Source organism: Amia ocellicauda, chromosome 5 (genome assembly GCF_036373705.1).
Source record: "Amia ocellicauda isolate fAmiCal2 chromosome 5, fAmiCal2.hap1, whole genome shotgun sequence".
Classification (NCBI taxonomy): Eukaryota; Metazoa; Chordata; class Actinopteri; order Amiiformes; family Amiidae; genus Amia; species Amia ocellicauda.
The window spans coordinates 17594680-17618456 of record NC_089854.1 but is presented as its reverse complement, the minus strand read 5'-3'; the positions used below and the strand labels follow the sequence as shown (position 1 = coordinate 17618456).

The 23777-nt window shown below is 40.2% G+C and overlaps 1 protein-coding gene across 2 annotated transcripts in view; it reads left to right on the top strand.

Moving 5' to 3' along the window:
• Positions 1-1195: 1195 nt before the first annotated feature.
• akt2 (v-akt murine thymoma viral oncogene homolog 2) overlaps positions 1196-23777 on the top strand; it is a 51501-nt gene continuing 28919 nt past the window's right edge. The window contains exons 1-4 of one of the 2 annotated variants that reach the window (XM_066704071.1): positions 1196-1632; positions 4595-4660; positions 14307-14474; positions 23545-23673. In XM_066704071.1, coding sequence (XP_066560168.1) covers positions 14429-14474; positions 23545-23673 — 175 coding nt within the window. In that variant the 5' untranslated portion in view covers positions 1196-1632; positions 4595-4660; positions 14307-14428. The remainder of the gene's footprint in view (positions 1633-4594; positions 4661-14306; positions 14475-23544; positions 23674-23777) is intronic. The other variant, XM_066704070.1, reaches the window with a different exon arrangement.

Sequence of the window (23777 nt, the reverse complement as noted above, 5' to 3'; positions counted from 1 at the left end):
TGAAACAGAAATTGATGCAGTCTGACAATGAGTGTGTATAGAGGGCATCAATGTGTGTCAGGGACTTAGTCTACTTTTTATACCTGTCAATCCTGGATGGGATTGGGATTGCTTGACTTTGCACTACAGCAGGGATTCCCAAACCACACCTGGAGTACCCCCTGCCCTGCTGTTTTTTGTTCTAACTGGATATTGCAGTGTTAGTTCAATTAAGGATTCAATTAAGCAATTAAGAGATCAGATAGGGAAATAAAATGGCAGGGCACATGGAACTCCAGGACAGGTTTGGAAACCGCTGCACTAGAGGGTATGTTTTGTACTGTGACTATGCAAAGTACCACACAAAACTGCATTTTATATTGCCCAGGCCAAGACAGAGCAACCAGAATTCCACCTCTGCTCCACTGCAATATTCTGCTTGCTCTATGGTTACTGACTAGTGACAGGACTGAGGGCAGGGGGAATGGGATTTAAAAAACAGTCCTAGTAAGATGCATCCTTCAGATTGTATGGTCACTCTTTGACACATCATGGGCTAAAACTCTAGGAACAATAGTTAATAGTAAGATTAAATAATCACGCAGTGAAGGTGGAAGAAAAAACAGAATCATCCTTGTGTAAGGAAAAGCATAATCAACATATTAAATGTAATGCATTAACAATAATACTTTTTTTTTGCATTATGCTAACTAACACCTTTATTATGAACAGTGTATAATGTCTGCCTACCTGCAATATTGTACAGGGAGGGAAGTGATACAAAGATAATGCAAAGTAGACTTAAAACATACATCTCATAACCGCAGTAATCTTAAACGTATGATAGTAACAGTAGTAACGGTTTTATTATTATAAATAATCATTACAATCATTATCTGAAAAAAACAGACATTAGGTTAGTTAGAGTACACCGCTTTCGTTTAGCGTGATCGTTATCGTCGTCTTTTTACTTGTCCGGTGAACCGATGCTTTTAGCCGGGCTGAAATTTTTAATAATCCTTCATTTCTTGGAACTGAGCAGAACACGGGGCGCCTGGTTATTCGGGGGCTGTGAAAAGAAAGGGGATGTTGCGGGCAGCCCAGTCACATCATAGTGTCAAGCTCTGTGTTATTTCCTGTTTACGCGGGCAGACCAACAATGTGTAATAATAATATTGCTGGCGGCACAACCATAGCTGTAGCGACCGGCTAAAGAGAGGGGCGCTGTATTTCTTCTCCGAGCTGGACTCGCACTACGGCGCCGGGAGAGGGTCTGAGGGGCACACACTGCTGAGACGGCACCGGGCTGTGTGTGTGTTTTTAACTCGGCAGTGCAGGCTGTTGTCGGCCCTGTGTGTATGTCACTTCCTGTTCCTTTGTGGGGCTCCACTCTTCTGGGCCTGGGCGCTGAACGGCAACAGAAGCGAGGTGGACGAAGGAAAAAATAAAAATAAACCAAAGCGCGACGACAAAAGTGAAAAATAACCCCCAGCAAACGTGTCCGGGGACGATTGTAAACACGCAAGGAAAGCCAACGAAACTGCGCCTTGTCTGCTTGTTGTTTTTCCGAGGCTGCCTACTTTAACCAGCGAGCCAGTAAACAGGTTTAGGTGCATGAAGTCGAGGGATTGGATTTTTCGACAGTTTCCCAAGGTAAGACTGTATGTGTAACTTAAAAAAATAAATATACGGTGCTTAAAAAAAAAAAAAAAAATCACGAACGTGGGTTATAAACAATGCGAGTGGAAAATGATTATTGTACACCGTAGACTTTAAATGCGTCTAGGTCGTGTTTTGTGAGCACTTTTATTTGCATAAGCAGCGCGGAGAGAGTATTTTTAACGCGCCGAGGTCCCTCTCCCTGCGCGCAATAACAACAACCTTTGGTTTCGGTGCTGAAGTCGAGTGCGGGTCAGTGCACGCTGTGCCACCAGGAATGTGCACCTCTTCCCATTTTGCAACTCGGGGGGAAAAAGCGCACACACACGTATAGATTGCGTAGTGAATATCACGTCTTGATATTTGTCTTGAGTCTAATCAATTGCAAGGTTCCCACTCGTTGTATAGCACACCGAAATCAAATAAGATGAGTATAGTGTCGTGTAAATGTGGCATAAACAGCATGCACTTATCCTTCAGTTATAGTTAGTTATAATGTGTCTTCCCTGTTGTCCAGCAGGTATCCGGTACTGCAATAACAACTTCGCTATTTGGTAGCTCAGCACAATAGCAGTGTTGGTTATCCGTTATATTAAACAAACAAACAAAGCAATTAGCTTAGCTGAATGTAAGAAGTTATATATAGTACAAAATAACGTAACATATACTGCAGTATTCATCTATATAATTATAATGATCAAGGATAAAAAATATAATTAAATACTTTCTCCAGAATTGTCTCCAGTAGCTACCTATTACTGTACATGCTTTACAGAACAACTGAAACGTGGCTTGGCAGTACTTGACAAATTTGATTTTTTTTTTTTTTTTATACATGAAAACGATGTCATAAACAGCACTGTCTGCTTTACAGCGGTTCAACTCTACACATAATTGGCAAAGCTGGCCATTTTGTCAATTGTAATAATATGGAAAACTGTTATTTTGCATTCCATTGTCACCTATGTGGAAAGTTTTTTTTTTTCTTTCTTTCTTTCTCTCTCTCTCTCCAAACATTACTGATAATACAATAATGTAAACCATCAGTCTAACAATTATCTTTGCAATCACGAGAGATCCATGGTTTGGTTGAAATGCAATAGTGCATTATCATGTATTTATTATTATTACTACTGCTATTATATGCATCTTTATTCAAACGAAAATCTAGAAATTATAAAGGAACAAATCACTAGCTTAAACGTTGTATACTGTAGTTGCAGAGGGAAAATGGGGACGTAGCAAAAAAAAAAAAAAAAGGTTACGAAAGTAGACTGCATTCCAAAGATTTTATCCTCCAAATCCACCAATCCAAATTTTCAGTGAGGTGCGTAACATTGAATATTTTTATACTATATATTAAACTATTTAATATAAAACATAGCAGACATTGTATCTGCATTCGACTGTACACGAACGCATAGATTGCACACTTTATATGAAGTACATAATAAACTTATGTAAGCTTTATAGAAAGAAAGAAAAAAAAACATGGAAAAGAGTTTCATGCTTCGTGCACAGCATGATATGTTTATTTTTGCATTGACCAGTATGGTAAAAGCTGATAATTTTGCAATAACTATAATATGTCACTCTCCTGCATCAGTACCATGAATAGAAACAGCTGAAGACTATATTTTGCGTCACTCTTTATTAACAATATTAATTGATAATATGCCTCACTAACACCGATAAATCTATTAAAATAATTCATACTGTTATTTGTAAATTTCCTTCGAAAACTGCCGGCTTTATTGTGCTTATCATAATTGACTCCATTTAGGGAATTCATTCATTTTGGTGAACTATCAAGCCGCGCCGCGTCAGTGTTGCACGAATTATGGGTGTCAGCTGTTATCCTCATAGTCTTCTCTATAAGTTAACATTGTGTTTTTCAGTCTGTCGAGCTAAAAGGCGAAGATTTTGCAAATGTCTTAAATGTGGTTTGCCGAATAATCTTACGATGGTACCCAACGTGTCTGCTTCAACATAAGCTCATTTTCCCCCTTACTCCACTGTAGGCCTGCAGTTCCAAAGCAATAACGCTTTCAGAAAATCCCTTCGTCTGCTTACGTGGAGCGATCATTCCGAATATGGCAATTTTGGAATATAGATTCTAATTCTAATTCTAATTCTTCCACCCGTGCGGTAGCAGTTCGGTAACTGTCTCGAATGTTCGTTGGTGGCATTGATCGACAATACGCTATAAATACTGTATGCAGGTGTTGCAGTTATAGATCGCATCAACACGATTTCTGTTGCGCCAAATTACCCGGCGATTGTCATTGATAACCATATAAATGGGATTTTTATTTTTTATTTTTATTAAAAGCATTTAATAACCGAAAGAAACATGAACACTCACATCTGAAGCTGTTTTTCTCCTTCCTAAATTATCAATATACTTATTTGTTAAAAACGTAGCTTTGGCAGTCATATAGCCATTGTTAATAAGTCTGTAATTGATAAAACTGATTAATGGTATGCGGGGGAAGAGCATTTTAGAAAGTAATACTGGTTTTATAGATTCTATATATACATGCATACATATAATGGCTGAGACAAACACAGTATAATTGAGCAAATTACAGTTATTGTAGCAGGCCATTAACCCTCAGTGAGATAGACTGCTTTCGAGTTTTTAGTGCAGTGAGCAGTGGTCACCATACACCAAACACGTTTTGTCAGAACATAGTTGTTTTACCATCATGGAAAATTACTATTGCCACATGTGTTTCTCTTCTTGTCATTCTGGACTTGTGTATTGAGTGAAGGAACTTCAATATGGGAACTTTAAATGAGTGCTTTTAGTAGGATTTCACTGTTAAAAATAATAAACACACAATGTACTTACTATTAATCCTTGATCTCTCTCTCTCTCTCTCTCTCTCTCTCTCTCTCTATATATATATATATATATATATATATATATATATATATATTTGTATATTTACAGGCAATAACTATTACACTGGACATTACAGGAGGGTGAATTTCTGAAGGGAGAACAAATAGGAAAGAGGTGGTTGGAGGGGGGGCAGAAACAAGATGTTGATTGTAACCTTGATACAAAGGACTGTTTGGATGAGAACTACATGTATTCACTTCCCCTTTGTTTAATACCCATTCAGAATCTAATTTACAGTTTAGGAACCTGATAGAAAATGGCCTTCATTCAAATGAGCACTATATTACAGTATGCTGTGTACAATGAAAGAAAACTAATAGGGGGATTTTTGATTTGAACTCTTCCAGAACTTGGGCTGTCAAGCTGACGGGTCATTTCAGAAACATACAATCCCTGCATGCCATCTGTCGCCTGTGTCACTTGTTAGGCTACTGTATCCCTACTGTACGTATCACTGGCTATTACTTACGCATGAAGAAACACAGCAGGCTTGCACAGGGGGCAGGAGATGGTAGGAATGACCAGTCACAGCCCTTGCCATATAGGCTCAGTGGGCAGGGCTAATCCCGATAAGGACAGGTCAGTGAAGGTAGCTCCATCACTATATGTCAATACTATGGGCAGCATCTGGTTACATATTCCATTGACTTCTGTTGTTTTTACTGGAATCTATACAAGCTTGTCATGTACAGCTCCAAGGATGTATCGGAGTTAGGGTTCTGTTTGTCAGGGGAGACCAGCTGCGATCAGCATTACTTTTTAATTAATTACGAGTTAGCAATCGCATTCAATCTAATTGCGGAAAATTTATAATTAGGTTATGGTTTTGATATAGGTGTGTGTTTTTTTTTTTTTTAATTTTATGTGTTTTTATGAATAGTATGTTTCATAAGTTTGCAAAAAATGAGCATTAGGCTCAGTTTTCCTATAAATTATTTAAATATGATTGCTCAGATTTTAAGCATTGATTGACATTAAAATTGAGATTAGATTCAAATGGCTAGTTAAGTTGGATCAAGGAAGAATATGAGTATACATGGGAAAAATGGGGCATTTCTACTGCGCTGGACACGCAAATTTTAACATAATATGGTTCATTCACAAGTCGTACCTGGTCTCATTTTACTATTGCCTAGTATCTGCTCCTTGCCTAAGAAATTTACTTGACTTCATAGAACTTGGAAGGATTGTTGTACTTGAATTTTGAAAGATTTCCATGTCTTTATGTCATTCTGTGTTATTTGATTGTGCTTGTGTTTTCACAACGATGCCTTACTGCCCTGGCAGAAACCACTGGTGAAAAGACTTTTGCTGGGGAAGGTGGACAGGGAGAATGTTGCCAGGAAGTAGATCTGTACTGAGACAAACTGCATCACTGAAGATTCATGCGCAGCACCAGTGTTTTTGCCAGTGTATCATACAATTGCTTGTTCAGTGTGAGTGTAGTGCAGGGGAGCAGGTGCAAGTGTTGACTGTTCTGTATGTATTTCAGCACTCTCTCCGTCTTGGCACCAGTATGCAAACTTGCTCCGAAAACACCCAGGAGGCTTATTTTCTTCTCTTTGAATGAACCTATGTGTACATCTGCATTTAGTCGGCAGCGGAAGAAATGGTAGTGGGGAGTGGGAGCCAGAAAAGAGCCCTGTCGATGCACAAAGCACCGATTTATAGCATTGCAGGAATACAAATCAGATACATCTTGAATTAAGGTTGTATAGGTTTGGAAGTCTCATTTCATTTAACATCATAAAAAAAATAATAATAATTTGGTGCATTTGATGTTGACTGCTTATCCTCTTCTAGTTTTCTATTTTATGTATCTGTTTATTTTATTTTAGCTCACCCTCGGGGTATCATTCTGGTGGCTGTTGGTGACTGCAGGCCCTGCTCATGCTATACAGAGAACCTGATCTCTGGTGGTCTGTGAAATTATTTACAGTCCATACCTTCCCACAGGGGATAGTCATACAAGATACACCCTGAGGGAATCAACTTCAGAGATCAGCAGCTGTCTCAACTCCAGTCACTCCTTTACCTAAGTCCAGGCTGACTGAAGCAGTGTGGAGGGGCAGCTTGGTTATGACATGTCGCATTAAGCTTCATTAATTTGCAAAACTAACTGTCCTGTAATGGAATCCTCTACAAAACGGAAGGGCAACGTCCACTTTCTCTCCCATCTGAGAGCCTGAATTTCCCACACTGGTTACTGCACGCCCTGTAAGAGTCATCCCAATTGGTGGTATGTAAGGAATCCATTATCATTTATCATTATTTATTTAATGACAATGCAGTCCTGGGAATGAAGTCACATTTTGATCCGTGTGGATGATTCGCCAGGCCTGCCTTGTTAAAGCACCGAAGTCAATGCACACCTTGGCAACTCTGTTTAATGTTCGACTACTAAAGTGGCCCCGAAGAAAAATAGTACTGCCAAACAAAAAGTAGACTTGAATCTCTTTTTGAAATGCATTAAGGATATTCTGAAGGCATTGACCAGTTCAAGGATGAGAACAAAGCACTTTAAATACTGCGCTCCCTAGATTAGATGGGTTAAGTTTAAGCTCCGATTTTAGACCATACCTCTGATCTTAATTGAAAGGCAGAAAGTTACGCAGCCCATCTGAGCTCTGTTCTGCACGTGTGACTGAGGATATATAGGCTTTATGGGAAGTGATTCTAAAGCACCAGTTGTATAACTTTGAATAAGTGCTATGTGATAATGCAATTCACATTATTTCCCAGTATTATGCGCCATTAAATTATATATACAATGCCTAGAAACCCCATTTAATTTTATTCTTAATCTTTTCATTTTCGTCTTGTTTTCTTCTGGTTTATTTCTCCAAATTTGACCCCAAAAAAACAAAAACAATAGAAATGTAACAAAACAAAAACATGTCTAAATCTGGGAACTGTGTATTTCCATAACATGAATTATAACAGTATAGGACACCATAACAATACACAAACCTACATGTGTACTACAAACAGAAGATGCTGGCGTAACATTGGACAGATCTTAACAGTGTGATTCCTGATGTTGCGCAACCCTGACTGTGTACACTGAAAATACGAGCATGCAAATGACAAGTGCACAGTATCCAAAGAGGGTGGCTAGTCTGTATAGAACAGCAAGCAGTTGAAGTAAAATCTGAAATGCACCAAAAGTGCTGCTCAGTAGCAGTCTTGTTTTCATTGCTACTGAACGTAAAAGGAGGCCTGCGTAGGTATGGCAGTCATTGCTGCTCTTGTTATTCTCTCTACAAAAGCAGGCAATTACAGGTTGCACTGGAAATAGCAGGGGCATGCTTGAAGTGAATTGATCTTTTCTGCACACCTCTGGGCTGGCTTTGTCCTTGATGAAAAGGAGTTAAGAAATTAAAATTAGGATAGGAAGAGGTTTGAAGAATCCCAGAGTGGAAATTGTCCCTGAGATTGGAGGTACTGGGTAGGGGTGTGTGGTGGGTGCTTTCTCTAAGGCACCACTGATCCAATTGCAAAGAATCCAGCATCTGTAGAGGTGAAAGCGGCATTGGGCCATTCTGCGGGATGTCCGATCCTGGCAGTAACTCGCGGTGTACCATGTGACTGAGTGTAGAAGGCTTAGCAGTGCCCCCCCCACTCTCCCCTGTTTTTATTTTTCTCCTTGCTCAGCCAGCTTCTCTGTCCACTTGGTGAATCTGAGATAAGCTTGTAGTCGGCGGAAGTTTCCGGCTAATTGAGCCCCCGGAGGACGGAGCTGAAACCGGCTGATGTCTGCAGTGTCTTTTTAGGAGCACAGTGTGGATTTGCTACTTGTTTTCTTCTGTAAATCTTCATTTCCATTCTCAGTAACCGAGTATGTGAGTGTTATTTATTCTTTATCAAATCTAGTGATTGCAACAGCCCTTCTGGAAAAACAGAAATATATATGCCCCAGTCCCTGTTGATGAGAAACATCCCCATAACATGATTTTGCCCCCACCATGCGTCATAGTAGGGATGGTGTTCCTTGGGTGATGCGCTGTGTTGGGTTTATGCTAAACATAATGCTTTACATTTAGGCCAAAACATTACATTTCAGTTTTCAGACCACAAAACATTTAGCCACATGGATACAGAATCTTCCTAGTGATTTTTTTTTTTTTTTTTTTTGGGTGTTGTCTTCTGGTAGCCTTTCCTATCAGTCTCTTTCTTGCTCAGTCATCTGGTTTAGAGCGATGGCCTGATCAGGGCAGGGTCTTAGTGGTGCCATACACCTTCCATTTCTTAATGATTGTCTTGACTGTGCACTTAAGGCAAGGGTTCCCAGGGACCCCTTTGCTGACCAGATTGTGGCTGAGGACCCCTAGCTACCATAAGATGACGGTAGTCGGGGGGCTCTGCTCTAAGGGATATTTATGGCTGTTGATCTATATATTTTATACCCATCCCCTGATCTGATCTGTTCATGTAATCAAAAGGACAATTAAAAGGTGTAAACTGAGACAGTGATAGCTGCATAAACTTGTATTAAATTTCCATGTCTCAAAATGAACATGCAACACTAGTAGCATTGTCATTCAGATTGACTTCATATGTCATGACAAATCAATATGAAAGTCTGATCTGATTTTAAAATTCATACAATTGAATGAACTATAAATGCATACATTACTTTTAGATGGCATTACTTTAAATGAAAAACTTTAAATATCATTGTCTATTAAAAAAGCTTTTTTAATTAAATGTCTAATATAAAATACTATTATGACTGCATAATAAACCATAAGCTACAGTTTTAATGCGTCTCCAATACATGTATTGTGAACATTATGTATGTAAATGCCAGCGTAACTTTAATATACTTTTCATTGGATGAGACAGGATTTACATATGTACACAGCAATGCTTGTATTCCGAAGTACATAGCATCAACTGTAACGTGTAACACTAATAATGATTTATCTAAATTAGGCTAGGAATGAATTGGTTTGCATTTGTTAACATACATAAGTTGGGTAGCTGTGTGTGTGCGTGCACGTACGCAAGGCACATTATCTACCTTTTCTCTGTCTTCAGAATTGAAAATAACAGTTTTAACATTAGTTCAGGCTAGGAGGAACAGCGCTACAAGACTTTCGCTTTGTGTGCTGATTTGATTTGAGTTAATCCTCAATTGTTGATTTCCTTGTGTGGTCAAGGACTTTGTTAAAGATCGTACAGTATAACCTGCTGCCATCATCGTGTACTCCCTTGCCCCCCATCCCTCTGCGCCCTCTGTTTAGCTGATTACATTTCCAACTTTACATTTTGATTTAAAGCTACTTGGTCTTAAAATCTCTTAATTTTAAACCTGCCTCTATGGGTAACTGATCGTGTGAGTAAAGTTAAGCAATTTAGTTTTACGCCTCCTATGACAGTAATAGCAGATCAAACAATCTAAAAATACATGATGGAGATCATTGAAAAAATATGGTTACAAGTGAATTAAATGCAAAATATGTGCTACTTAATGTAATGTTGACAACTAGTAGTTATATATGGTACCACCTTCTTTTAAGTTTAATTTTTTTTCCACTATTCAAAAAGTGGCTTATTCTGCAGGAGAAGGCAAATTCTGCGACCAAAGGACATTCAAGGAATGCCCACTTTAAAAAACAGATTTGAGTTTTGCTCCATTAAAGTACATCACTCTCTAAGCAAAGGGCTGTAACTATTAGCTGTTACTCAGCTCTGGGGACATTAGGAACAAAAATGTGAATGAATAAATCTTCCCTCAGTGAAATTGTTTATTGATTTTGTTTATTTCATGTATTTAATTGCGGTGTTGTGCTGCCCAGACTGTTGTATAGACGCTTGGATTATGCATTGGGGAGGGAAGGTTGTTAAAGCCTGATATCACAAGGGAGGATTACTGCATGTAATCCGGTGGAGTGCCCAAGTTTACCAGCACTGAGTACTTGCCCCATGACTGGGCAGACTGCCAGGCCTGCCCAGGGGTCTGCTTGTAACAGGCATTGGCATTTCAGAGTTGAATGAGCGAGGGGCGGTGGTTATGGTGTGTGACCTGTAGTCTTCTGCAATATTTTTCGGCAAAAGGGAAGATGGGGAGATTGGTTGGTACATTAAAAGTTCTAGGCTACATCCACATTAAGTATGCTAGGATGGCATATGCTGCCTGTCATACTGAGTGTAAATCAACATTGGAAAAGTAACTATTCCACTTGATACGACTATGAACAGTGATATACAAATTCGGAGAACGTAAGGGGCAGGGATATGTGTTTGTATGCGTGTATCCGTGCTTGTTTATTTGAGTATGGGCCTGCTCAGATTACATGTCTGGTTTCCTAGAATCCAGAATCTGTCTCACACCCGGATTGACAGGATAGGACACTAATGCAGTATTTACAGTGAATGCAGTATGGTACTGTCCAGTCTTGTTTCATGTGAAGCTCAGGAAGGCCGCTTACTGGCTGGAGCAGGAAGGCGTCTCCATGCAGTATTCATGGACCGCAATGGCACATGGCAACAGATGGCGCTCCAACTTTAGTACAGTGTTCACTTCTGACCCACTGAGCACTAGCTCATGGGCTCAGTAGGTCAGTGTGCACCAACGCGATTTCAGTAACCTTGTATTGCACCAAAACCCCAGACAGCTATAGCTGGAGGGTTGATTGTCCCCGTGTGCTGTCTTCATTGTGCTTCATTGTGTTGAAATTATCATGGCCAAAGGCAGGTTGCCAGCTGGAGCTTGGCATGCAGTAGGCATGAGGGTTGAGTTGGCATCACCCATTTTCTTGTCACCTTCTCTGTTTGAAGCCAGTTTATGCTTATGGAGTGCTAGGCTGTACAGCGGGCTTGTTTCTTAAAACATCAGTGAATTTAGTCTTGTTGGTAACTCCTCTTATAATAACAGATCATAAATCTCTGTAATGCTTCAATCTTACTTTTTATGTGACTACTGTTACTTCTAATAAGTACTTCCAAGGTTTCCATACAAATATATGTTTTCACTATTCTGTGCATCATTTTACATATGTAGATGTCATGGGTTGATTTAAAATATAGTTAGTCATGCATAAGGAGCACATTTATTTATATAAACCACCATGCATGTGTACTGGCCAAGGATACTAAGTGTTAAGAACGGAATGCAGTGGAGGCTAATTTCTGCCTCCTACCACTAGCTCAGGAATCGATTAACTTTCCTTCTTTGAATCTGTTTTCTTGGAGGTTGGCGATTTTGGGATTTTGCTTCCGCCCACAATTCCCATATTTTTCTGTGAACCATTGTTTCCCAAACCTTTGCTTAGGCACCCCATCCATCACCTTTTGATCCATCCAGCATCTGATTTTTATTTTTGTTTAATTCAGTACTGCTTTGCATTGCATATAAATCAGCATTGGTTGTGTATTGTGCACTGCAATATTGACATTCAAATTTACAATTACGTGATGTTTGTGGGGAGGGGGGAATTTAGGAAACGAGTTTAAAGAATGTCTTCCTGTTCTCAGTTCTCAGTCTACACATTATGCACTTAATTTCCTCCCCACTCTACGTAGGAACCACATCAAGGGCAAATAATGCAATCTCCATTTTTATTTTAATATATATAATTATCATAGTCTTTTTATTTCCCCTGGTACCCCCATCGTGGTTTTTGCATCTCTTTTCAGAGAAGCTGGTGACAGCCTGGTTTTGCTGCCAGTAAAAGCGTCATATCTTTATTCAGTCCTTTGTAGTGACAAATAGTTATCGGCTGGGTCTATCAACAACAGCACATCTTTGTGGCGGCTCTCTCAGTGCAGCCTGAGGTGTAAACTTTGCACTGCAGCAGCCAGTACAAGTGCCTATGCTCAATGCCCATAGTAAAGATGGGTTTGAAATGAAAACGGAAGGGGATCGAAACCAGCTTTTTGTCAAGGAAGGCATACATTTAATGCATTTGCAGCTTTACACCAAGCTGTCTGTTGAAACTGAAAGGGAAAGATTTTCGAGTTGAAGTTTGTCTGCTGAGAGCTCTGTCAAAAGGAATTTGAGGCTTATTATTTACTAGGGGATGAAATTATGTTGTACGGAACTGACAAATTAAAAACAAAACTGCACTACTGTAATATGAGCTGTTAACTAAATTCTGCACAGACACAGGTCTGGGGTATAAAATGTGACATTTGGGAGTGGATTGTTCTTATTTTACTTTACTTCCAATGGATGCATACATTAATATGCATAATATACAATGATAAACAGAGATATTTTGCTTACAGGGGTGGAAATGTGCACCAGGTCCACATTATCTGTAACACTCTTCTCAAACTTTGAATCTTTGAATAGTTTGAATCAAATTTGAAAACTCTTAATACATCTTCAGCATTTAGCATTTAGCAAGTGGTTTGAAAGATATGCAAATAAAAGAACAGTAGTGTTAACCAGTTTTTAGTTCAAAGTCTAATGCAGTTTGCATTGAAGGTGTCAGTTTGTGTTAATAACCAGTAACAAAAACAAAGAGCTAAGGAATGCACATATCTGGAGGTAATACATTAATTGGATTTTGCTTAAATACATGTATGCTAAAGGAAGGAACTGCAACAATGCCCAGGTAAGTTAACTTGGTGTGACGGGGGCATACATCTCTCAAGCTGCCATTTTTATATTTAACCGTCCTTCCAGTTCTGAGCAACACTTATCGAATCGTAACACATGCAGCCTTCACAATTAACTTCCTGATATTCATCACTGTAGATAAGAGAGATCTGACAGATTTCACCACAGGATTAATATGTGGCTTCATAGACAATAGGCACACTATGGCAACTACCGAGTTCCTCATAGCGCTGTTTGTCACAACACATGGACAAGTTGATGTTTCAAAATAATATATTTATAGATACATATGTATATATTTTACTTTTCTCTGATTTCTACTATATTTCTACTATTTATAATTTGTAAAATGCAAAGCACACAGCTGTGTGTAAAACTGGGGAGTTTTTAATACTGCTAATTCTGTTAAACTTTGCAATTAATTATTACACATACTCAGTCTTATGTTAAAAATGTATGTTGTGTAGGTTTGTGTTTAAAATATTGGCATGCATACAGAGGTCTGCCTGGGCAGAATGACATCTTGTCCATCATATCTACTCTCTGACATCAAACCCATGTCTTGAGATTAGGTCTTTCACTGGTTGGTGTTTGCCCTGGTGTCTTCCAGCTACAGTGGAAATATGGCAATATGTGATCACAGGAGCTTGATGATGGATGGACACTGGTTTTAAGATTCTCCTCACACTTTTAGTATTTAATTACTCCAAAGTGTGGTATGCAGTATATGCAGCAACGTGATACGGAAAATATGAACTGTGAATTCTTATTTGTTTTGGGCATTTTAAACCTGACTTTTAAAAAAAGTTTAGTTTTTTTTCTTCAGTAATGTAATTTGTGTATTCGAGTTTGTAATTGTGTTGAATACCACAGGTACTGCAGAAAATGTTAGGACATGGTATACCTCATTTCACTAGAGGGAGAAGCATGAATATTCATTACCGGTAAGCCTTCAGGGGATACTGAGGCTGGTGCTAAAACTTTGATCCACACCTGTAACCAAATTAATCTACAACAAGTTACAACGATTTGGGCCAAAATGATAGGCAGTATAAACCACCTTTCTTTCTCTCCCTCGTTCTTTCGGTATTTCTCTTGCCTCTCCCTTCAGCATGTGGGTAGAGTATATAGGGAAATGTGCTGTATGTACATTGCTTTGTCAATGTCTCACTGTCTCTCTACTCTCCTCAGATATTCTGAGTAAAGAAGCAGGACGGAGTATCCATCCCTGTCGGGCGGTAGGACGGAGAGGACGCCCGGCGACTGACCCCTGCAGAGCAGCGCACAGCCCCCCCCCCACCCTCAGCCCCAGCATGAATGAAGTGACCATTGTGAGGGAGGGCTGGCTCCAGAAGAGAGGTGAGTGGGCATCTGCAGTGGCACCTTGCCCCACTTCACTTTGTCCTGGAGTGTCTCTCTCTGTACCACATTGCTCAAATTCAAATCCTGCAGGGAGCTTCACCGTCATCTGGTTTTCATCCCAGCATCCCAGCTCTGTTAATTAAATGAACCCAGGTTTACAACAAATGGAAAACTTGGGCCTACATGCAAATTATGGTGCTGCCAATTGCCTTCAGAAGTTACGTAATTAGTTGAATAGTCCACCTGTGTACAATTAGTGTCACATGATCTCCGATTAGGGCTGCAACAACTAATTGACAGAATCTTTAACGTTGATAATTTAAAATCGTCGGCAAATTAATGTAATGGTCGATTAGTTGGGTCTACCTTGGGGTACAGCTACAAAACCCCCCCCCCAAAAAACATGGCACAAAGTACACTGCCTTTCCTGTTTCTTGAACTGGTGTGCAAGCTACGTGTTTCTTTACATCCTCAACTACATTTGTATGAATAATAATATTATATTAATATAATACATTTTATAACATGATCATCTTATACCTCATACAAGTCGAGCAAGAGTCAAAACGGACACTTTAAAAAAAAAAAAAAAAAAATTGCAATAGGAAGAAAACACGGAGGTTAGCCAATGAAAGGGTGCAAGCAATAAAAAGTCTAAGAGGATTTAAAAACTTGCAACTAACAGATCCTTAAAAGCTTTTTTTAAAAGGTGATTTAAAAAAAAAACGTATCTTTAAACTATCAAGTATGGCACTTCTCAGAGCCTCTGGATGTATGGCACAGCCATGGCACATTGCTACAGAAGGCTCAGATTATGGGATCAAATTAGTGCCATAAGTATTGAATTAAAAAAGAAATGTATATATGTAGGGTAAACACTTTTTATATAAATGTTTGAGTTTGCAACAGGGCTGCTGAAGAAATGATGAGCTTTTATATCATTAGAAAATAATTCTACTTTAATGTGTTTTCTTTATTTTTCATTATCAAACCCATTTAGCACCTTTCAAAATGAAGAGGAAGACAGATTTGTGTTTATCAAAATAGTTGATTGTTGCAGCACTATCTGGAACAAAATAAAATAAATCCCAAACTTTGAATATCCCCCAGATCACAGTTCAATCCATTATAAAATAATATGACACAACCATGACTCTGCCTAGAGCAGGCTGACCACTGAAACTGACCAAAGGAGCTACAGAGTTCCATGGCCAGGATGGGAGAAACTGTCCTTATGTCAACTATTACCCGGGTGCTCCCCAAACTGGGCTATATGGAAGACTGATGTGGAGAAAGCCGTTGCTGAAAATCCGTCACATCAAATCACATTAGGCGTGTGGAAGATATGGCATAGATGTGGCAAAAGATTCTCTGGTCTCATGAGACCAAAACATGGACTGTTTTGAGGGATACAAACATTACAGGAACCAGATGTGCAAGGCTGATGGAGACTTACCCAAAAAGACTGCTTGTTGTTTGCTGCCATAGGTGGTTCTACCATGTATTGACTCTGGGGAGTGAATACTTATGCAACTAACACATTTTCAGTTTGTTTAAAATTAAACCATCTAAAAATCTAAACCATTTAGAAATGCTCAATTAAGCAGTGGAGAAACGTATCCAGCCAATAACTGATTTCAGGATGGAATTGATCCAGCTAACTCATTGAGGGCTCAGCTGAAACCAGGAAGCAAAAGATCATGCCTCACTGCAGGATAGGGGGTGCGGAGCTCTGTCTCTGGGGTTTATCTTAATTGCAGAGAACCGAGGGAACTGACATGTAACACCAAGGTCCTGCTGTGAGTACTCGGCAGGAGTGTCAGCCGGTTGTCAATGCTTAGTTTCACCCCTTAGCTTCTGGAAGTTGCATGGGCTGGCTACAGTTACTATCCAATTATAATAGTGGCCTGTAAAAATGTAATGATCACCCTGGAAGACTGACGAAGCTTTCAAACTATAGCTTTTTGCACATCCACAGTACTCGCTTGCGTCACAGAACAATTATTTTTTGTATTTGGACCCTTCTCCTAGTCTCTCAGGGTTCTACATTGCTGATGATTAAAAGGCACTTATGAAAACTTCTGGACTGTGGCCATTGAAGAGTTCTGCTCTAGTGCAGTGCAAAATGATCTGTATCACTTCCCACCAGGGTGTTTTAGTGTTGCTCTCCGGTTTCTTTTTTTTTTTTTTTTTCTTCCCCCTCAGTTCTCTGCTTCCTTGGCCCCAGCACTCGACTGGAGAGAGCGAGAAAGTAAATAAAAAAAATAAATAAAAAATAAAGATCCTATTGCTCACATTTCCTAGAAAGCTGCAGATGTGTTGTGTTGAAGTGAGAGGGAGGTGCATGATTTAACCCCCCCCAACTTACTTTTAAATAGCAGACTGGAACAGGAGTGAGAAATGTCGGGTGGATTTACAGTTCATGAAATACGTTTTTTGTGTGTGTGTGTATATACATATATAATATAAACTTCTCAACAGTCTACATTCTCAGTTGATGTACATGTAAAGTTACATACGATCAAACACCTTTTTAAAAGTGCAATAGGGTGCTTCGCTTCATGAAGAGACAGACTTTGTGTCGGATTTAATGTCACAGAACCCAATGCATCTAGTCAGTATAATGCAGGTGGAAATGACGCAAATGGTTATTTAGAAGTGCTGCAAGGAAATGCTGGTTTTCTATTTCAAGACGGAGTAGTTTAGTGCTGAATCAAGAAGCCTGTGGATGTGGTGTTGGGATCATTGGAGAAGGAAGCCCAGCTTATGAATCTGAAATGTAACGGCACCAAGAACAAATACGCCTCACAGGCCGCAGCTCAACAGTCATGTGGTTTTGTGTTGGTGGTGTATTGCTTTGTGTGCTTTCACAGGCTGTCTTCGCTTTTTGACTTGTGAGCGATGCCATCTAAACACTTTCATGAAAGAAGTCACAGTTCCAGTAAAGCATCTCCCCAGTGCAGTGTGGGGAAATTCCTCAGCCTTTTGCTTTTGGCAGTATTCATTCCAGTTGTGTGCATTTTGTGCATTCAGTTTGTACACACACAACTTGCGTCCATCAAAGCCTTGCACCAACCTATGGTACAGGTGTTGGGACATGCATTTTGTATTGGTAAGTTAATAAAAACTAGTAGGGAGCACATTTACAACCACTCAAATAAGGTGGGCTTTAGGTGTTCCCTTGTGTCCAACAAACCATTTGTATACAGTTGTAAAAAGTGACAGACAGCTTACATACACTAAGTCTTTAGCCCTTGTCTTGTTGTTCACTCTGAACAGTTATGATGAACATGTAGAATATGTAAATGCACAGCAGAAGACTGTGTTTGGGGAATTTCCCTCTGACTGAGCTCCCGGTTTAGTAGTTCTAGATTTTTAGACCATTGCATTAGATTTCATTCACAATTCCGTTGTTATATGAACAGGCAGTTAGAAAAGAAACTGGAAAAATGTATTCTGCAGGCATAAAGAGGAAGAAACTGTTCTCTGAGGCCTGGTGCCAAGGCCCTATGCACTGAAGCCTATAGACGTGTCCTCCCTACTTCCCCACAGTCAGCCACTAGCAGTCTGTTCCCCAGAATACACCTTTAATTATTATAATGGTGCTGATGTTAATGATGATAATTCAGTTGTGGAAATTGTATTAGCTAGAGATGTGTATAGGAGCTTGACTGTGGCATCAGCAGCTGTTATCTGTAGAGGCATCGTCTTGTGCCTCTCACCCTGGGCCCATATCCCATGTAATTTAATGTGTGCCCAAAACTGACTGGAAATCTGGCAGCTGCGCAATAAGGCTGTGATTGTTAACAGTTGTGACGAGGGTCTCTTCCGCTGGCCACACGCTTTGCGGGCTCCAGCCCAATTCCCAGGACTTGGATCTTCCACCCCTTTGTCTTTGCACTGGGCTGTCCAGTAGTGCTCATTGCTTTGCAGGTTCCTTTTAGGAAGTTGAATTAATGTATTTTTCTTTCTCAGGTTCCCCTTACTCATTTCTGATTTCCATGACCCTCTCCTATCTGCGCAGTCCATTTGCTCTGCTTATAGTATTCATCAAAGATGAGTCTGAAAGGAGACTGTTAGTAATGTGTTATGTGGGAAAAGTCCAAAGTTGATGGAGCTTCATGTGTAATTTTTAATTTACCTTGAGTTTGCATTCACTCAACCTTCAGAACAGTCCATGTCTTTTTTACTTTTTTTGTTCTTGTGTTGGAATGTGTTCACCCAGGCAGTGACAAATTTCACAACTGTGTCCCTTCTTTATGACTGTGCCCCTTCTTCATGTCACTGAGACAGTGACAAGCCCGCTTTGGTCCAGACGTGGCTGATGCAGTGATTATGAACGCAGCTGTACGATACTTTTTCGATAGATGTTTTGTTTTATTTTTGCTTCCCAGTTACACTAGTGACTTGGGTGGATCGCAGAACATGTAGCACAGGTGGTTGCGGTTTCTGTGTATAGATCTTGGCCAGCCGGATGTGCGTATGCTACTGGGCCTTGCCCCTCTGCCCCCTCATTCTACATGGCTGCCAGCTGGCCCCCAAGGCTCCCAGATTCCACTCCCAGAGGAGGTGGATATAGCCAGTGTCTAGAGCACTAAATCACCCATGCGGATCCCCTCTATTTCTGTCCTTTTGCTGCTGGCAGTTCAAACAGCTGCCCAGTTTACAGTGTCATACGCTTCCGCCCTGGCCCTATCTGGTTTCAGCCTGCCCCACACCTCCCCCCAAGCCCCAGAGGTTCACATTGGGCCTCCTCTACTGACAGGACTCTGCTGCATTGCCTGTGTGACCCATCCCCACCCCCCTTCCCTCATGCAGGATTTTTTAATAACCATCTTAATGCTTCCTAATCTCCAACTGGGCAGTGGCTCCCACCTTGCTCCCTTTCAACATGTCAGCATTCCCAAACAGCCCTGCCAGCTCACTCAAATAACCCTGGCCTTATGTGCCCCCAGCTCCCTGGCTCCCTCTCCCTCCGTCTCAGTTACCTTATGTGCAGGGACGGACTAGGATTAAAAAATGGACCAGGACTTTGACCCAGACCAGCTCACCATATCTGGCCCTCGGATATTACAGCGCCAAGGCCCGCCAACGCTCCTATGTTCACACACCAGCCCCTACTATTGTTGGACACTAAAGCTGAGGGTAGACCAGTTTGCTACCCTTTACTAGAAAATATAGAAGCAATGCAATGCAATGCATAGGTCGTATTGGACCTAACTATCAATATGAATAATTTTAAATGGGTCTATTCCATGTTTTCTACAGTACCATCATTAAACAGGGCAGTGTATAAGTTATTGTTGCACACCATGTGTTCTCCTAGGATATACAGTAAGTACAACAAGATCAACATTCATTCCAGTTGTGTGCATTTTGTGCATTCAGTTTGTACACACACAACTTGCGTCCATCAAAGCCTTGCACCAACCTATGGTACAGGTGTTGGGACATGCATTTTGTATTGGTAAGTTAATAAAAACTAGTAGGGAGCACATTTACAACCACTCAAATAAGGTGGGCTTTAGGTGTTCCCTTGTGTCCAACAAACCATTTGTATACAGTTGTAAAAAGTGACAGACAGCTTACATACACTAAGTCTTTAGCCCTTGTCTTGTTGTTCACTCTGAACAGTTATGATGAACATGTAGAATATGTAAATGCACAGCAGAAGACTGTGTTTGGGGAATTTCCCCCTGACTGAGCTCCCGGTTTAGTAGTTCTAGATTTGTAGACCATTGCATTAGATTTCATTCACAATTCCGTTGTTATATGGAACAGGCAGTTAGAAAAGAAACTGGAAAAATGTATTCTGCAGGCATAAAGAGGAAGAAACTGTTCTCTGAGGCCTGGTGCCAAGGCCCTATGCACTGAAGCCTATAGACGTGTCCTCCCTACTTCCCCACAGTCAGCCACTAGCAGTCTGTTCCCCAGAATACACCTTTAATTATTATAATGGTGCTGATGTTAATGATGATAATTCAGTTGTGGAAATTGTATTAGCTAGAGATATGTATAGGAGCTTGACTGTGGCATCAGCAGCTGTTATCTGTAGAGGCATCGTCTTGTGCCTCTCACCCTGGGCCCATGTCCCATGTAATTTAATGTGTGCCCAAAACTGACTGGAAATCTGGCAGCTGCGCAAAAAGGCTGTGATTGTTAACAGTTGTGACGAGGGTCTCTTCCGCTGGCCACACGCTTGCGGGCTCAGTAAGTAAGTACAACAAGATCAACATTGAAACGTAGGAACTGAAAATATGATTTATAGTATAACTAAACTATAGTCTACTTTCCATAGATCTAAAATGCTATAAAAATGTGTGCTGTTTCTTGTCCCAGGTTCATGATCAATGGTTAAAGGGCACAGTTAATATATAAATACAATTTGTTCAATCGGTGTTAGTTCAACATAATTAAAATCCCAAAATACATGATTAGAGACAATATTGAATTGGGTCATACAGATGATAATTGTATTATGCCCACGGTCCACCGGTGCACCATATGGCCAGTCTGCTACTGTGGATGTGGATCTCCACCTGTCTCCTTATACATTCTCCCCCCACCCCCCTCACTCTCTCTGTCTCTTACTCTGGCATTCATTTGTTTTTTTTTTTTTTTTTTTTTAAATCTCCCATTCCCCCGCCTGAGCATGTCTCAAACTCCGCAATTTATTTTCTTCCTCTCTTCTCCATTTATACCTTTGAGCACTATTTTCACTATTGCATGCTCTCCATCTCTGGCTTTATCACTGGATTGATGACACCTTTGAGGTTTAGAGGTTAACATCCTCAGTAGTCTTTGACATCGTATCCCAGTTATTGATGGAGTTTGACTTTTAACATCAGTGTTATTCCTTTGGTTAAAGTGAGTAATGCAAAATTAACTGGTGATCTTACCGAGAAAGAATACAATATATATAAAAAAACTGAGAAATTAATTAATAGTGCACAAGGAAAAAATGGAGACCCGTGTCTAATTTGTGACCTTCAAAGTTGCAGTTTGTATCAGTCCATTTATACACCACACATGGAAGCTTGTGACTGCAAATAACTTCCCACAATTTTCCCTCTTTAAATCTTTATAGTGCAAATGTTGCATTAGGCGCATTTACACTGCCATTTCTGATCGGCAGCATTTGATCCGGATCCGAAATGGCTCGGTGATCGTATCAAATGTACCTCTCAGGGAGATGGTACAGATCTGGATCAACTGCATTGGTAGTATTTGTTCCTGGCAGTGTAAATGCTTGACTGGCTCAAGTCCCAGCATGCACTGTGGTGGGCAAACAAACACCCTGCACATCAGTGGAGCAGATAAGAGAACACATCCCTACTGCTGTATTATAAATAAAATAGTTAAAACTAACACGAAATGGCTTGTTTTATTTTAGTAAAACTATATAATTGTATTTGTTTTATTTTTAATTCTCCGGTTGTGTGAAAAATGCAAGTGCGTTGGGTTTACTTGTTATAATAATTCCTAACGAGATAAAAAATTGTATAGTCCGGTGTTCTAAAAGACTAATTTAATATATAGCCTACATATAATTAAGTTTAGTCTGACGTGCTAATGTGGCAGTGTTTAAAGGCAGACGGCAGACATTAATCATTTTTTTATTTGTATAGTGCCCTTCGCAGGGTAGCCACAGAGCGCTTTACAGACTGGTAAACATACAGCAAATAAAATACATAAATACAATAAAGTAAAATAGACCTTTAAACAGTTTACATGATTTAAAGTAAAGTAAATAAACCATTTAGGCACAGAGGAGAGAGAAACAAAAAAAACTGCTATGGATGGCATGTAGGAGAAAATGAGTCTCTGGGGGTCTATGGCTTAGGGCCTAGGCCTAATGGTTGCCTCCTCTCCAGGCAGTATATTCATTACAGCAGCAAGAAGATCAGACAGTTCTTGATCGGTGCTGCTGGCTGTGGTCTTCCCTCTGGAGGAGGCCTCTCACCGGCCATCAGGGGTGGTGGAGGTTGGAAAATCAACAGCCTTTGGGTGGCAGTGGCTTGTCAGACCTTTGGTGTGGATGTCCCGTTGGCCCTCCGTGGTGGGTTGCCTTGGAGGGGGGTTGCTCTTCGTCAGACCCCCACTGTGGGGGGACAAGGTGCATTGTCAGACCCTCAGAGGGGGCCGTTGCTGGAAGACAAAAGGACAGTTGTGCTCAGATACAGGACATGCAGGACATTTCCAAAGACAGTTGTGCAATTGCATGTCCATGGCACACCAGCGGCACTATGGGATAGAAAAACATACTGAACAGATGAGTCTTCAGCCGTGGTTTAAAGGCTGAGACAGAGGGGGCATCTCTTACATTGGCTGGAAGATTATTGCACTGTTTAGGGGCCCTATAACTGAATGCTCTACAACCTGCGGTTTTCTTGTGAATTTTAGGGACCACTAAGTAACTGGCTTCTTGGGATCTTAATGGCTGACCTGGTGTGTATAAGGAGATCGTTTAAGTAGGGAGCAGCAGATCAGTTTTTCTACGTCTATGGTATTGTTAGGATTTACTGACAGATATAATTGTCGTCTGCATAACTGTGAAAGTTAATATTACATGCCTTAGTGGAGCAGAAAAGAGACCCTTCCCTACTTACCTTATTACAAATAAAATAGTTAAAATTAACACTAAATGGCTTGTTACTTTATCTTAGCAAAACATATAGAATTGTATTTTAATTTAAAGTGCTTTGGCTGTGATAAGCAACTTATTTTATGTTTGTATATGTATTTAAACTCTTATATGTAAAATATGCGTTGGCTTTACTTTTTTTTTTCTCTCAAAGAGATAATGTAGCCATTATTTGATATAGCAGTGTTCTAAAGGAATAATTAAATATAGGCATATAATGATGTTTGGACTTGAGTGCTAGTGTGAATGCGAGGACCCCTGTGGAGGCTGAAAGTTGATCCTGATCAAATGGCAGTGTAAATGTGCCAATAGCATTGTTTTATCTGAATCTTCTATTTAAAGTGACAGGCATAATGTATATTTAGGGGGCGTACAGCCAACTGAAAGAAGCATCGGATTTACTTTCTCCTCCCTCCCCCACAGGAGAGTACATTAAGACTTGGCGGCCCAGGTATTTCATCCTGAAGAGTGACGGCTCTTTCATCGGCTACAAAGAGAAGCCAGAGACTTCTGACCACATCCTGCCTCCTTTGAACAACTTCTCTGTTGCAGGTGAGTCATGATCTAGTTGAAGTGGGCTCTGTCCGGAGTGGAACTTTTTTAATTTTTTTTTTTTTTTTTTATTTCATCATTGTGATTGAGATCTTAAATGCTAT